The sequence below is a fragment of the Bombina bombina genome, chromosome 6 (assembly GCF_027579735.1).
Source record: "Bombina bombina isolate aBomBom1 chromosome 6, aBomBom1.pri, whole genome shotgun sequence".
NCBI classification, from domain to species: Eukaryota; Metazoa; Chordata; class Amphibia; order Anura; family Bombinatoridae; genus Bombina; species Bombina bombina.
The window spans coordinates 491,710,010-491,723,862 of record NC_069504.1 but is presented as its reverse complement, the minus strand read 5'-3'; the positions used below and the strand labels follow the sequence as shown (position 1 = coordinate 491,723,862).

The window sequence follows — 13,853 nt, the reverse complement described above, 5'->3', positions numbered from 1 at the left end:
ACGGATAGGTCGGTGGATGCGTGGAGGTCTAGATGGAGGTCCATCGGTCTGACGTGGAGGTCCTTTTCATGCGATCGTCCACCGCACACTAAGGATTCAATGCAAGGTACCCCTTTTATATTGGGGTACCGTTGCATTCCTATTGGCTAAAAATTCAAATCAGCCAATAGGAATGAGAGCTGCTTAAATCCTATTGGCTGATTCAAATCAGCCAATAGGAATGAGAGCTGCTTAAATCCTATTGGCTGATTTGAACAGCCACTAGGATTTAAGCAGCTCTCATTCCTATTGGCTGATTTTAATTTTTAAGCCAATAGAAATGCAACGGTACCCCAATATAAAAGGGGTACCTTGCATTGAATCTTCAGGGTGCGGCGGACAATCGCATGAAGAGGACCTCCACATCGGACCGATGGACCTCTGCCTCCACGCATCCACCGACCACTCTGCCTCCGCAGGGATGACGAAGATAGACGATGCCGGTCCCGTGATGGATGAAGATGCTTCACCGCTGGGATGAAGATCTTTCTCCGGACTTCAGTAACTGTGAGTACTGATTTTGGGGTTAGTGTTATGTATTTTTTTTGTTTTTTTAGGGTGTTTTTTTTTTAATGGGCCGAAAAAGAGGTTAATGCCCCTTTAAGGGGAATGCCCATACAAATGCTGAAAAGGGCGATGGGTATATTCATTTTTTTTTAGTTAGGTTTTATTTATTTTGTGGGTTTGGGGGGCGGGAGTTTGTAATGTTAGGGGGTGTTTCTTGTAATTTTTTAGCAAAAGAGCTGTTAAATTTAGGGCAATGCCCTACAAAAGGCCCTTTTAAGGGCTATTGGACGTTTATTATAGATTAATTTTTTTTTATTTTGGAGTGTCTGTGAGTACTGATTTTGGGGTTAGTGTTAAGTATTTTTTTTGTTTTTTTAGGGTGTTTTTTTTTTAATGGGCCGAAAAAGAGGTTAATGCCCCTTTAAGGGGAATGCCCATACAAATGCTGAAAAGGGCGATGGGTATATTCATTTTTTTTTAGTTAGGTTTTATTTATTTTGTGGGTTTGGGGGGCGGGAGTTTGTAATGTTAGGGGGTGTTTCTTGTAATTTTTTTAGCAAAAGAGCTGTTAAATTTAGGGCAATGCCCTACAAAAGGCCCTTTTAAGGGCTATTGGACGTTTATTATAGATTAATTTTTTTTTATTTTGGAGTGTCTTTTTTACGGGGTATTAGAATAGGAATAATTTTTATTATTTTGGATAATTTCGTTTGATATTTTTTGTAATGGTAGTTTTTTTTATTTTTTGTAATTTTAGTGGTTATTATTTTTGCAATTGTAGTTTTAATTTTTTTAGTAATCTTACGCCTAGATTTAGAGTTTTGTCGGTAAAGACCCGCGGTGCTAACGCTGCTTTTTTCCCCAGTGCACCCTTAAGACAACGCTGGCATTTAGAGTTGTCTGAGTGGCTGCGTTAGGCTCAGAAAAGGGAGGGTTGAGCATAATTTAGCTCCACTTCAACCCTCAATACCAGCGTTGTCTACGGTAGCGGTAAGCTGGAAAAATGTGCTTGTGCACGATATCCCCATAGGAAACAATGGGGCTGAGCTGGCTGAAAAAAAACCTAACACCTGCAAAAAAGCAGCGTTCAGCTCCTAGCGCAGCCCCATTGTTTCCTATGGGGAAACACTCTCTAAGTCCAGACCTAACATGAACCCCGAGTCTAAACACCCCTAACCTTACACTTATTAACCCCTAATCTGCCGCCCCCGCTATCGCTGACACCTACATTATATTATTAACCCCTAATCTGCCGCTCCGGACACCGCCACAACACATTATATCTATGAACCCCTAATCTGCTGCCCCTAACATTGCCGAGACCTATATTATATTTATTACCCCCTAATCTGCCCTCCCTAACATCGCCGCCACCTACCTACAATTATTAACCTCTAATCTCCCGCCTCCAACGTCGCTGCTACTATAATAAAGTTATTAACCCCTAAACCTAAGTCTAACCCTAACACCCCCCTAACATAAATATAATTTAAATAAAACAAAATAATATTCCTATAATTAAATAAATTAATCCTATTTAAAACTAAATACTTACCTATAAAATAAACCCTAATATAGCTACAATATAACCAATAATTACATTGTATCTATTTTAGGATTTATATTTATTTTACAGGCAACTTTGTATTTATTTTAACTAGGTACAATAGCTATTAAATAGTTCATAACTATTTAATAAGTAACCAAGTTAAAATAATTACAAAATTACCTGTGAAATAAATCCTAACCTAAGTTACAATTAAACCTACACTATCATTAAATTAATTAAATAAATTAACTACAATTACCTACAATTAAATTTAATTAAATAAACCCCTTCTCTAACCCACCCAAACCCCCTTAAAAAAACCTAACACTACCCCCCTGAAGATCTCCCTACCTTGAGTCGTCTTAACCCAACCGGGCCGAAATCTTCATCCAAGGTGCGCAGAAGAGGTCGTTCATCCGGTAGAAGTCTTCATCCAGGCGGTGTCTTCAATCTTCATCCATCCGGAGAGGAGCCATCTTCCAAGGAGCCGAAGCGGAGCCATCCTCTTCATCCGGAGTCTTCTTAAACAATGACGGTACCTTTAAGTGACATCATCCAAGATGGCGTCCCTTCAATTCCAATTGGCTGATAGGATTCTATCAGCCAATCAGAATTAAGGTAGGAAAAATCTGATTGACGTTCAATCCAATTGGCTGATCCAATCAGCCAATCGGATTGAGCTCGCATTCTATTGGCTGTTCCAATCAGCCAATAGAATGCGAGCTCAATCCGATTGGCTGATTGGATCCGCCAATCGGATTGAACTTCAATCTGATTGGCTGATTCAATCAGCCAATCAGATTTTTCCTACCTTAATTCCGATTGGCTGATAGGATTCTATCAGCCAATAGGAATTGAAGGGACGCCATCTTGGATAACGTCACTTAAAGGTACCGTCATTGTGTTAGAAGACTCCGGATGAAGAGGATGGCTCCGCGTTGGCTCCTCACCGGATGGATGATGATTGAAGACGCCGCCTGGATGAAGACTTCTACCGGATGAAGGACCTCTTCTGCGCACCTTCAGGGAGGTAGTGTTCTTCAGGGGGGTAGTGTTAGGTTTTTTTTAAGGGGGGTTTGGTTGGGTTAGAGTAGGGGTATGTGGGTGGTGGGTTTTAATGTTGGGGGGGGTTGTATTTTTTTTTACAGGTAAAAGAGCTGATTACTTTGGTGCAATGCCCCGCAAAAAGCCCTTTTAAGGGCTGGTAAAAGAGCTGATTACTTTTGTAATTTAGAATAGGGTAGGGCATTTTATTATTTTGGGGGGCTTTTTTATTTTATTAGGGGCTTAGATTAGGTGTAATTAGTTTAAACTTCTTGTAATATTTTTTTATTTTCTGTAATTTAGTGTTTGTTTGTTTTTGTATTATAGATTAGTTTTTTTAATTAAATTTAATTGTAGGTAATTGTAGTTAATTTATTTAATTAATTAAATGATAGTGTAGTGTTAGGTTTAATTGTAACTTAGGTTAGGATTTATTTCACAGGTAATTTTGTAATTATTTTAACTCAGTAGCTATTAAATAGTTATGAACTATTTAATAGCTATTGTACCTAGTTAAAATAAATACAAAGTTGCCTGTAAAATAAATATAAATCCTAAAATAGATACAATGTAATTATTAGTTATAATGTAGCTATATTAGGGTTTATTTTATAGGTAAGTATTTGGTTTTAAATAGGATTCATTTATTTAATTATAGGAATATTATTTCGTTTTATTTAAATTATATTTATGTTAGGGGGGTGTTAGGGTTAGACTTAGGTTTAGGGGTTAATAACTTTATTATAGTCGCGGCGACGTTGGGGGCAGGAGATTAGGGGTTAATAATTGTAGGTAGGTGGCGGCGATGTTAGGGAGGGCAGATTAGGGGTTAATACTATTTATTATAGTGTTTGCGAGACGGGAGTGCGGCGGTTTAGGGGTTAATACATTTATTATAGTGGCGGCGAGGTCCGGTCGGCAGATTAGGGGTTAATAATTGTAGTTAGGTAGCAGTGACGTGGGGGGGGGCAGATTAGGGGTTAATAACTATAATGTAGGTGTCGGCGATGTTAGGGGCAGCAGATTAGGGGTTCACAGCTATAATGTAGGTTGCGGCGGTGTCCGGTTGGCAGATTAGGAGTTAAATTTTTTTATTAGAGGGTTTGTGATGTGGGGGGGGGGGCCTCGGTTTAGGGGTACATAGGTAGTTTATGGGTGTTAGTGTACTTTATAGCACAGTAGTTAAGAGCTTTATATTCCGGCGTTAGCCCATAAAGCTCTTAACTACTGACTTTTTATGGCGGTAGGAATCTTGTCGGTAGAGGGTCTACCGCTCACTTCTTCCAAGACTCCAAATACCAGCGTTAGGCAAATCCCATTGAAAAGATAGGATACGCAATTGACGTAAGGGGATCTGCGTTAGCCTGGAGTCGCGGAAAGAAAGTGAGTGGTAGACCCTTTCCTGTCTGACTCTAAATACCAGCGGGCGGTAAAAAGCAGCGTTAGGACCCCTTAACGCTGCTTTTGACGGTTAACGCCAAACTCTAAATCTAGGCCTTAGGTTTTTTATTTTTAGTAATCTTAGGTTTTATTATTTTTAGTAATGTTAGGTTTTATTAGTGTAAGCTTAGGTTTTATTTTTATTTCACAGGTAAGTTTGTATTTATTTTAACTAGGTAGTTAGTAATAGTTATATTGTAGCTAGCTTAGGTTTTATTTCACAGGTAATTTTGTATTTATTTTTAAACAGGTAGTTAGTTAATAATTGTAACTTTAATTATGTTAAAGTTAGGCGGTGTTAGTTTTAGAGGTTTATATAGTTTAATTTAGGTTGTTGTGATGTGGGGGTGGCAGTTTAGGGGTTAATAGGTTTAGTTAGTGTTGGCCTTGTGGTGTACGGCGGTTTAGGGATTAATAGGTTTATTTAGTGTTTTAGTTAGTGTTGGCGATGTGGGTGTAAGGCGGTTTAGGGGTTAATAGGTTTAATTAGTGTCAGCGATGTCGGGGAACGGTGGTTTAGTGGTTAATAGGTTTCGTTAGTGTCGGCGATGTCGGAGAACTGCGGTTTAGGGTTTTTATAGGTTTAGTTAGTGTCGGTGATGTCGGGGAACTGCAGTTTAGGGGTTAATAGGTTTAGTTAGTGTCGGCGATGTCAGGGAACTGCGGTTTAGGGGTTAATAGGTTTAGTTAGTGTCGGGGAACTGCGTGCGGTTTATGGGTTATTAGGTTTTGTTAGTGTCGGTGATGTTGGGGAACTGCGGTTTAGGGGTTATTAGGTATAGTTAGTGTCAGTGATGTCGGGGAACTGTGGTTTAGGGGTTAATAGGTTTAGTTAGTGTTGGCAATGTTTGGGAATGGCGGTTTAGGGGTTAATAGGTTTATTTAGTGTTTTAGTTAGTGCCGGCAATGTCGGAACTGCGGTTTAGGGGTTTATAGGTTTAGTTAGTGTCGGCAATGCCAGGGAATGGCGGTTTTGGGGTTGATAGGTTTAGTTAGTGTTGGAGATGTCGGGGAACTGCAGTTTAGGGGTTAATAGGTTTAGTTAGCGTTGGCGATGTGGGGGGACCGCGGTTTAGGGGTTAATAGCTTTATATAGTGTTGGCGATGTGGGTGGCGGAGGTGGTTTTAGATAATTTTGTTTCGCCAATCGGCAACAAATTATGTAAAGTTAAATTGTTTTTTCTGATCCATTCTTTATTCTAAACTTCAGAATAGAATAATGCATATGAATAAAGAATGGATCCAAAAAACGAACGGATCCGAAAAAACAATTTAACTTAACTAATTTGCCAAAACAATTTTTTTTTTTAAACTTAACTAAACTAATAAGCCAAAACGAAATTATTTATTTAACTAATGAAAACAAAACGAATTTTTAGCGTTGCACATGTCTAGTTTGTATGGGTGCATGTGTTTAAGAATCAGTTATTTTTTTGTATTTGAGGTGTTGTGGGGGTCTATACATTTTTACTTACTTAATCAAAAAACTGTAAAAAAGTGTTTGTAGTCTCTGCCTGTAGTTCATTAGCATCAGTTGTGTTTTTAGGAAATCTAGCTGGGTATTACTACCGTGTCTTAGATACTTCACCACCAATAAAGCTCCCAACTAGCTGACTGTTAAATTATCTAAATCTACTGAGACTCCACATGGTCAACCAGCCCATGGAGCAACATATTTGCTTTTTCTCATTCCAGTCAACAAAACAGATCACAATGGTTGGTCCAGTAGAATTATTTGCAAGAATGTTTGTTTGATGACTCGCTAAACAAATTTTAATTGACCATGTACTGATTTTAAAGGGACAGTCAACGCCAGAATTTTTGTTGTTTAAAAAGAAAGATAATAATCCCTTTATTACCCATTCCCCAGTTTTGCATAACCAACACTGTTATATTAATACACTTTTTACCTCTGTAATTACCTTGTATCTAAGCCTCTGCAAACTGCCCCCTTATTTCAGTTCTTTTGACAGGCTTTCATTTTAGCCAATCAATGCTCACTCCAGGGTAACATCACGTGCATGAGCTCAATGTTATCTATATGTTATCTATATGAAACACATGAACTAATGCCCTCTAGTGGTCAAACTGCATTCAGACTAAAGGCAGTCTTCAAGGTCTAAGAAATTAGCATATGAACCTCCTAGGTTTAGCTTTTAACTAAGAAAACCAAGAAATCAAAGCAAAATTGGTGATAAAAGTAAATTGGAAAGTTGTTTAAAATTACACTCTCTATTTAAATCATGAAAGTTTTTTTTGGACTTGACTGTCCCTTAACCTAAATATTTTGCCCAGACTAAACTGGTGTAAATTCTATAAATAATGTTTTAGTAGTGAGTGTCACAAAATTCTAATTATTAAAATTTAAATTACACTCATAATTTACACTCATAATAACACAATCTATTAAAAAATAGTAAGAAAAAATTGCTCAAAGATCTCAGGTGTTAGGGGAAAAAAAGGCAGGCAAAGGGTTTTAACAGAGATACATACATATACATCTCTAAAGATTGATATGTACTGTATGTGTGTATATATATATATATATATATATATATATATATATATATATATATATATATATATATATATATATATATGTGTGTGTGTGTATATATATATATATATATATATACATATGTATTTATATTTGTATATTTGTATTTACAGAAATATATATACACATATAAACACAAATACATATGTATACATATATAGACATATATATGTGCATTGGAGCCATTTGCCATTAAGAAGATAAAAATATGTAAAAGCATATTTATGCAATATTCATAGTTTCATATCGGGTTTGTGCATATTAGAGTATGTGATCAGGAATGCTCATATTATAACATGAGATTGGGTATGAGCATATGTAAATATGAATCGTGTTTGCACGCAAGTCGGGTGTTAGTTCCCCCCCCCCCACTTTTTCTTCTACATTGACTTCTATGGGGGAATAGGGTATCGTTTGCACAACAGTCTAATTGCGTTAGAAGTAAGTTGTTTGCGTTTGTAAGGTTAGCACTGCTCCATTTGTAATCTAGCCCATAATCGGTCAATTCACTGTGGATTGTCACAATTCAATATCAGAGAAAATAAAATACTGTGGACAAGGACTGTAAACCTTTTTCTGGGTATTTGTACAGTTTCTATACATTTTGAAGTAGCAGATTATAATTTATTCAATAAAATTTGGTATAGAAGGGTTGAAAGTGTTGGGTTAAAGTTTACTGATATATCTAGATCAATATTCTGAAATTTAATATATGCCCATTTTGTTTATTATAGTAAAACGGCAAATAAAACACTCTCAATTCAATATATTCCTACCTTTGCAACTGGTGGGACCATGATGTGCCTTTTATTAAAGGGAAACAAAGCTCATCACATAGAAAGTCCCTTATTGTATAATATAGAGTTTTGTAGTGTATTAAAGGGATATGAAACCCACATCTATCTGAATCATGAAAGAAAATAATTGGGTTTTATATCCCTTTAAAGAAGTTTTTATAACACTTGAAGCGTGATGGTAAAGCCAATTGGATTCTGTACCAATCTTCTCTGTAAAAGAACGCATGCGCTCCTGCTGCGATTGCATGTCCCATGTCTCTGATGGAACAAAGCAAAACAAAACAACAAAACACTTGGGAGCAGTGTAGAGGAATGTTAGGGTATGTGCAGGTACACAGGTTTTTTTTCAATAAAATTAATTGTGATACACTATTGAAACAATTTAAATGCCTTACATTAATCTATATTATACAAACAGGGACTTTTTACATGTTGAGTTTTGTGGCCCTTTAAATAGTCTGTGTGCCATATTGGGTACATATGCCATAACTTTGCCACCACTAACATAGATAATCACTAATTAATTAATTCATTTATCTGTCTTTGTAATAGTTTTCTTGTCAACAATATATTGAAAGAGAAAAATCAAAACTCTTTCTAAACTCTATTATTACAAAAAGAAACAACAATCTACCTTGTGCAGATGAACCTGATGGTCAACAAGTCAATTCAAACAGATGGAAAGAAATCTCTAAATATATTTACTTTCTGTTAAATCCTTTCCAAATGCCAGTTTCTTCCAAAACTGTCCATTTAATCAATTTAGATATAAAACTGAGTGTCCTGTACAAGCATATGTATATGTAGATATACTGCATGCAGCGAATGTCACCTGATTACCTGTATATGTCAATGTGTGTGTACATGTAGATGTTTTTTGGCTGACACAATGTAACATATCTGCAGTTGCCTGTTATAGTGTATATCTCTGTCGATCAGTGGTGAGGAACTATCATCCCAGGTGTGTGTCCCTCTTACGTTTCCTCTATGTCCTAAAACCTCTCTTCCAGAGAAGCCAAGTATTTACAGTTTTAAACCCAACAAATCAAAAGCATTTACTCTAAATTTTTCTTTCTCTCTTTTTTAAAGTGACACACAGACACACATACATTGTATGGGGTAATTCTAAATTGTAAAAAGTACCGTATGGGCCATTTGAGGACACTTATGCAAACCTTTGAGAGGCATTCGTTGTCCTTCAGTTTCCTTAATGTGTATTGTCTGTGGAAATGTGTCTGTACATACAGTATATGAAAGCTGCTGTAAGTTACTTGCGGCCATTTATTACAAATGATATGTACTTACGTTAAAAACCTTGTTGGCAACTACATACGGCACCTCGTCGTTCACTGGCTGCACCCTCACATTGATTGTCACTGGTTGGCTGTGCCGATTGATGTCTGAAGCATTTGCCATGATGATGAAACTGTCATTTAAAGTCTCACTTCCATCATGATGGTAAAATATCTGTTCTTGTTCCAGCTGTTAAAAAATATTCAAAAGTACTGAATATATTTGCCAATCTAGTTGTTACATTTCAATTTTAAGTGACTTTTGTAAGTTTTTAATGTTAACCATATTATTCAGTGTATATATATATATATATATATATATATATATATATATATATATATATACTGTGTGTGTATATATATATATATATATATATATACTGTATATATATATATATATATATATAATCAGTTATGTCTAAACTTATTGCATTTTTTATTTTACTAAATTAGTTTTGTGATGTCATTAGTAAAAAAATAAAATAAAAAATAAAGTTAAAGGTCACATGGTAGGTCAGCTGATGCCGATGCGCGTTTCACCCCCTCATCTATTAGTAAGGCGGGGCTTCATCAGGGCAGAGGGGGGTGATTAAAACACGCGTCGGCATCAGCTGACCTACCATGTGACCTTGTGTACCGACCCTTGTACAGCTTGAATATGCAGCTGGTCTTTTTTTCAGCTTGAATTTGGAAAATTCCTTGTGTGTGTTACAAGAGAAATCAGTAGCCCCAGCAGCTCTGGAAGGAATGTGTAGTATGTCAATATTACACACTGCTTGAAGTTTCTATGTACTTGGCCATTCGTAGCATGAAGTTCTGTGTTTTAAGTGCCTATATCAACGGATAACAAAATGCTTTTGGAGACGCCTGTCAAGGTGGTTGTTTGAGCATTTAAACTGCAGCACAGATTGAAGGAGAACATTATTTGTTGATATAATCTTTTCTTTTTGCACAGATAACTGAATGGGACTGCCCTATATGCTTTTGGGACTTCCTAACTAACAATGCTAGCTCTTCTATGCCTGAGCTTATTAACCCAATGTGCAAATTGTATGTTCTCTTTCTGTTCAATATTACTGCTTGGTTTTGAGTGTTTGTTTATACAACTTAGATCCCATTTTTTACCTGCCCAGGATATACCTCTTTAATCATTTGGGGGTTCTGTGTGCAGCAGGGTGTAGTTGTTTGAATCCTCACTCTACCAAATTCTTGCTACTGTCCGCCAAGCCTTACGATGTTCCTTACATGCTACTTATGCATTATGCTTAAATTTGCTCTGATGTGAGTATATTATTGATAACCTAGATCCCCTGATAACAATCTGCCCAGGTTATACCTCCACACGATTGGTGAAGGTTCTGTGTGCAGTTGGGTGTGGTTATCAAAAATATATTTCTAACTTACGTAGCATTGCTTTGTATACATCTACATTATGAGGTTTTACGAGGCTTTAGTATCAATTTGTACATCCTCTGTGTTGGGGGATACAGTGTGTCACAACTTTCATCTGCCTATGCCAATAAATTGTTATTTTGTTTACTTTAAATGTTGAAGCTGTCTATTTAGATATAAAGAGTGCTGAAATCCCTGTCTATATAGAAACAAGTATTTTCTCTGTTTCTTTTCTCTCTTTAGTTTTTCTTGATATAAATTATGTAAGGGTCTGCACCACTGGCCTAAAGGCTTTTTTGTAGGATGTAAGTATATATATATATATATATATATATATATATATATATATATATATATATATATATATATATATATATATATATATATATATGTATGTATATTTACTTTCCCCGTCCAGTTCTGAGTCCTAGCAATTGCTTCCCACTTTGTTCTCTTGTAAAAATGCGTAACTCGCTTTGGGTTTCAAGAGCTATTGGTCTTAAGGGGCATTATGTAAATATTAAATTTAAAGTATTGAAAACATATTAATAATTATAGTTGCTGTAAAATATATATATATTTTTATATATATATTGATTTTTTCAATTTTTTTAAAAACAGCTATAATAATTATTTACATTAATTAACATTTTTTAATAGTTTATGATTAATAAATACATAACGCAGCTTATAACTCATGTCGGGTTAGCACACTTAAAGAATTAGCATACTCCTGTTGGGCTTATGTGCGCAAAACCTGACAGGACTACACTAATTCTTCATGTGCGGTAACCCGATATGAGTTATATTAAGGTGCGTTATTTTTTATTTATAAAATATTGAAAAATATAAATAATTATTATAGATATACTTAAAAATTCTAAAACGTCAATATACTGTATGTATATATTTACAGTAACTATAATAATTATTATTAATATTTTTTCAATATTTTATATTTAACCCTTTCCAGTAAATTTTCAATTAGTGCGCCAGCAGATCTTATTTATTTTTTGGAAAAAAACACATACTTTTAGGTTTATTTTCTTATAACTACAAACCCTGCCATTCTTTTGAATTTCACAGCTAAAAAGCAAGCTAGTCCAGCAAGTAATCACCAGATGTCGCTATTTAGCTGTGAAATATAAGAAAATAAACCTAAAATATGTTTGTTTTTTTCTAACTACAAAGCATGCCATTCTCTTGAATTTAACAGCTAAATAGCAAGCTAGTCCAGCAAGTAATAACTAGATGTCGCTATTTAGCTGTGAAATTAAAAAACGGAAAAGTCATGTCGGAATATATCCAACATTGGACCACAAGTGGTGAAACCCTTTGTTGGATATATTCCGACATAGGACCGGAAAGGGTTAATATTTACATAACAACCCAACACCACGTTAGACCTACAGACCGAAAACCGAAGCATGTTACGCATATTCTATATTCTAATGTTCTTCACATAGAAAAATGTTTCTGCTCCCATCTATTGGTAAACTAATCCAAATTCACCATTGTATCATATTAGTTGCACTTTTATGTCTTCCTGACACACTACCCTATTGAGTGCTGCCAAATGACCAATTACTTCCACCATTCTGTCCTCTATTATTCTATCCCAATGATCGCAACATGTTTCTCAATTGTAAGCTTTTGTAAGTGTAAGGCCTTTAATGCCTTCTACATTATTATTTATGCCAGTATCGTGTTTTCTAATTCTTATGAACTCATTGTTTTTTCTGTAGTGATGGTAAGAGGTTACATATAATGATTAATGATCATTATACTGATTTTATAGTATCCAAGGGTCAAATAATCATAAGCCGTACCTCATTCCAATTAAAACTTGTTGTTGTTGCATTATCCCTGTCTGCATTGACAATCCACCCTCTGCTGGGAGATACTAGCACTGAAAATTCCAGGTGTAGTCCCAGAAAATATTCATTGAGGATCTTCAATGTGCTTGTGGACAGGGCTGCTGCTCCTCCCTCATCAACCCTTAATTCTGATACTTCCAGGGGTACACGGAAAGGCAAAATCATAAGCAACACCTCTACTTCTTGTAAATTCCCACCTTCCGCAGTTACTTGTAGTGTCATGTGATCAGGAATCATTTCAGAAGCTGAATGTAGGTACAAGATTTTTCCCTGATTGATATCCTCCTGTGTGAAAGTATGGATAGAGTCCAGGCTTGGAGATCCATCAGAAGACAATTCTGTACTAATGGAAACCAGGTATCCAAAAGATGGAGGGTCACTTAAAGTATATATAACTTCATGTGGAAATATGCCCTTTCCAGATACCTGTAAAAATTTAGATGATAACAGCATAGAAAATGTTAAATCATTTGAATTTTGGGATTATTAAAAGCTAGTATTGACTATTAGGAAAAGAAACGTATGAAAGCAATAAGAATGTTATATTTTTTATCCATCAAGCAGGTTTGCATAAGTAATTTAATGATATATGTATTCTCAGGTGTTTATTGTTTATATTTAAATCTACAAGGTATAAATCCTCAAATCTGAAATTTCAAATTCCAGAATTATTCTGAAATCCAGACTTTTTCTTTAATATTTTTTTAAATGTAAATCTGTTTGTGTGTATTATATATATATATATATATATATATATATATATATATATATATATATATATATATATATATATATATATATATATATATATATATACATACTATATATAAATATATACTCTATGTATCTATATACTATATATTAAATATATATATATATATATATATATATATATTTATAGAGAGAGATATATAGATATATGCATAGAAGAAGCACTCACTGGGGTGTTATTTCTGTGTATATATATATATATATATATATATTTATAATGCAAATAAAGCACTCACTGGGCTTCAGTCAACTATGAACAATAGTGTTTTAAAATGCAGCTGCGACGTTTCGGGTAAACACCCTTATTCATGCATGAATAAGGGTGTTTACCCAAAATGTTGCTGCTGCATTTATTTGTGCTGTAACTCCTAATAAAAAAATATTTGCTGCCACTTTTTTCTGGTTTTGTGTATCTCTGTTCGGGGGTGTGAGTGGCCCCCCATAGTGGCTTGCAAATTTCTTGGAGTGCCGGACTATCTCCTTGAACTTTTTTAGTTGTGAGAGAGCAACCATATCGCTTCATAGATATATATATATATATATATATTTATATGAGAGGGATATAGATATATATAGTACAATACGTGT

The 13,853-nt window shown here is 35.1% G+C and overlaps 1 protein-coding gene across 1 annotated transcript in view; it reads right to left on the bottom strand.

Moving 5' to 3' along the window:
- Window positions 1-13,853, bottom strand: part of CSPG4 (chondroitin sulfate proteoglycan 4) — a 185,182-nt gene that overhangs the window by 53,936 nt on the left and 117,393 nt on the right. Inside the window, exons 4-5 of the mRNA XM_053717343.1 lie at window positions 12,447-12,920; window positions 9,239-9,415 (exon numbers count right to left, since the gene is read on the bottom strand). Coding sequence (XP_053573318.1) covers window positions 9,239-9,415; window positions 12,447-12,920 — 651 coding nt within the window. The remainder of the gene's footprint in view (window positions 1-9,238; window positions 9,416-12,446; window positions 12,921-13,853) is intronic.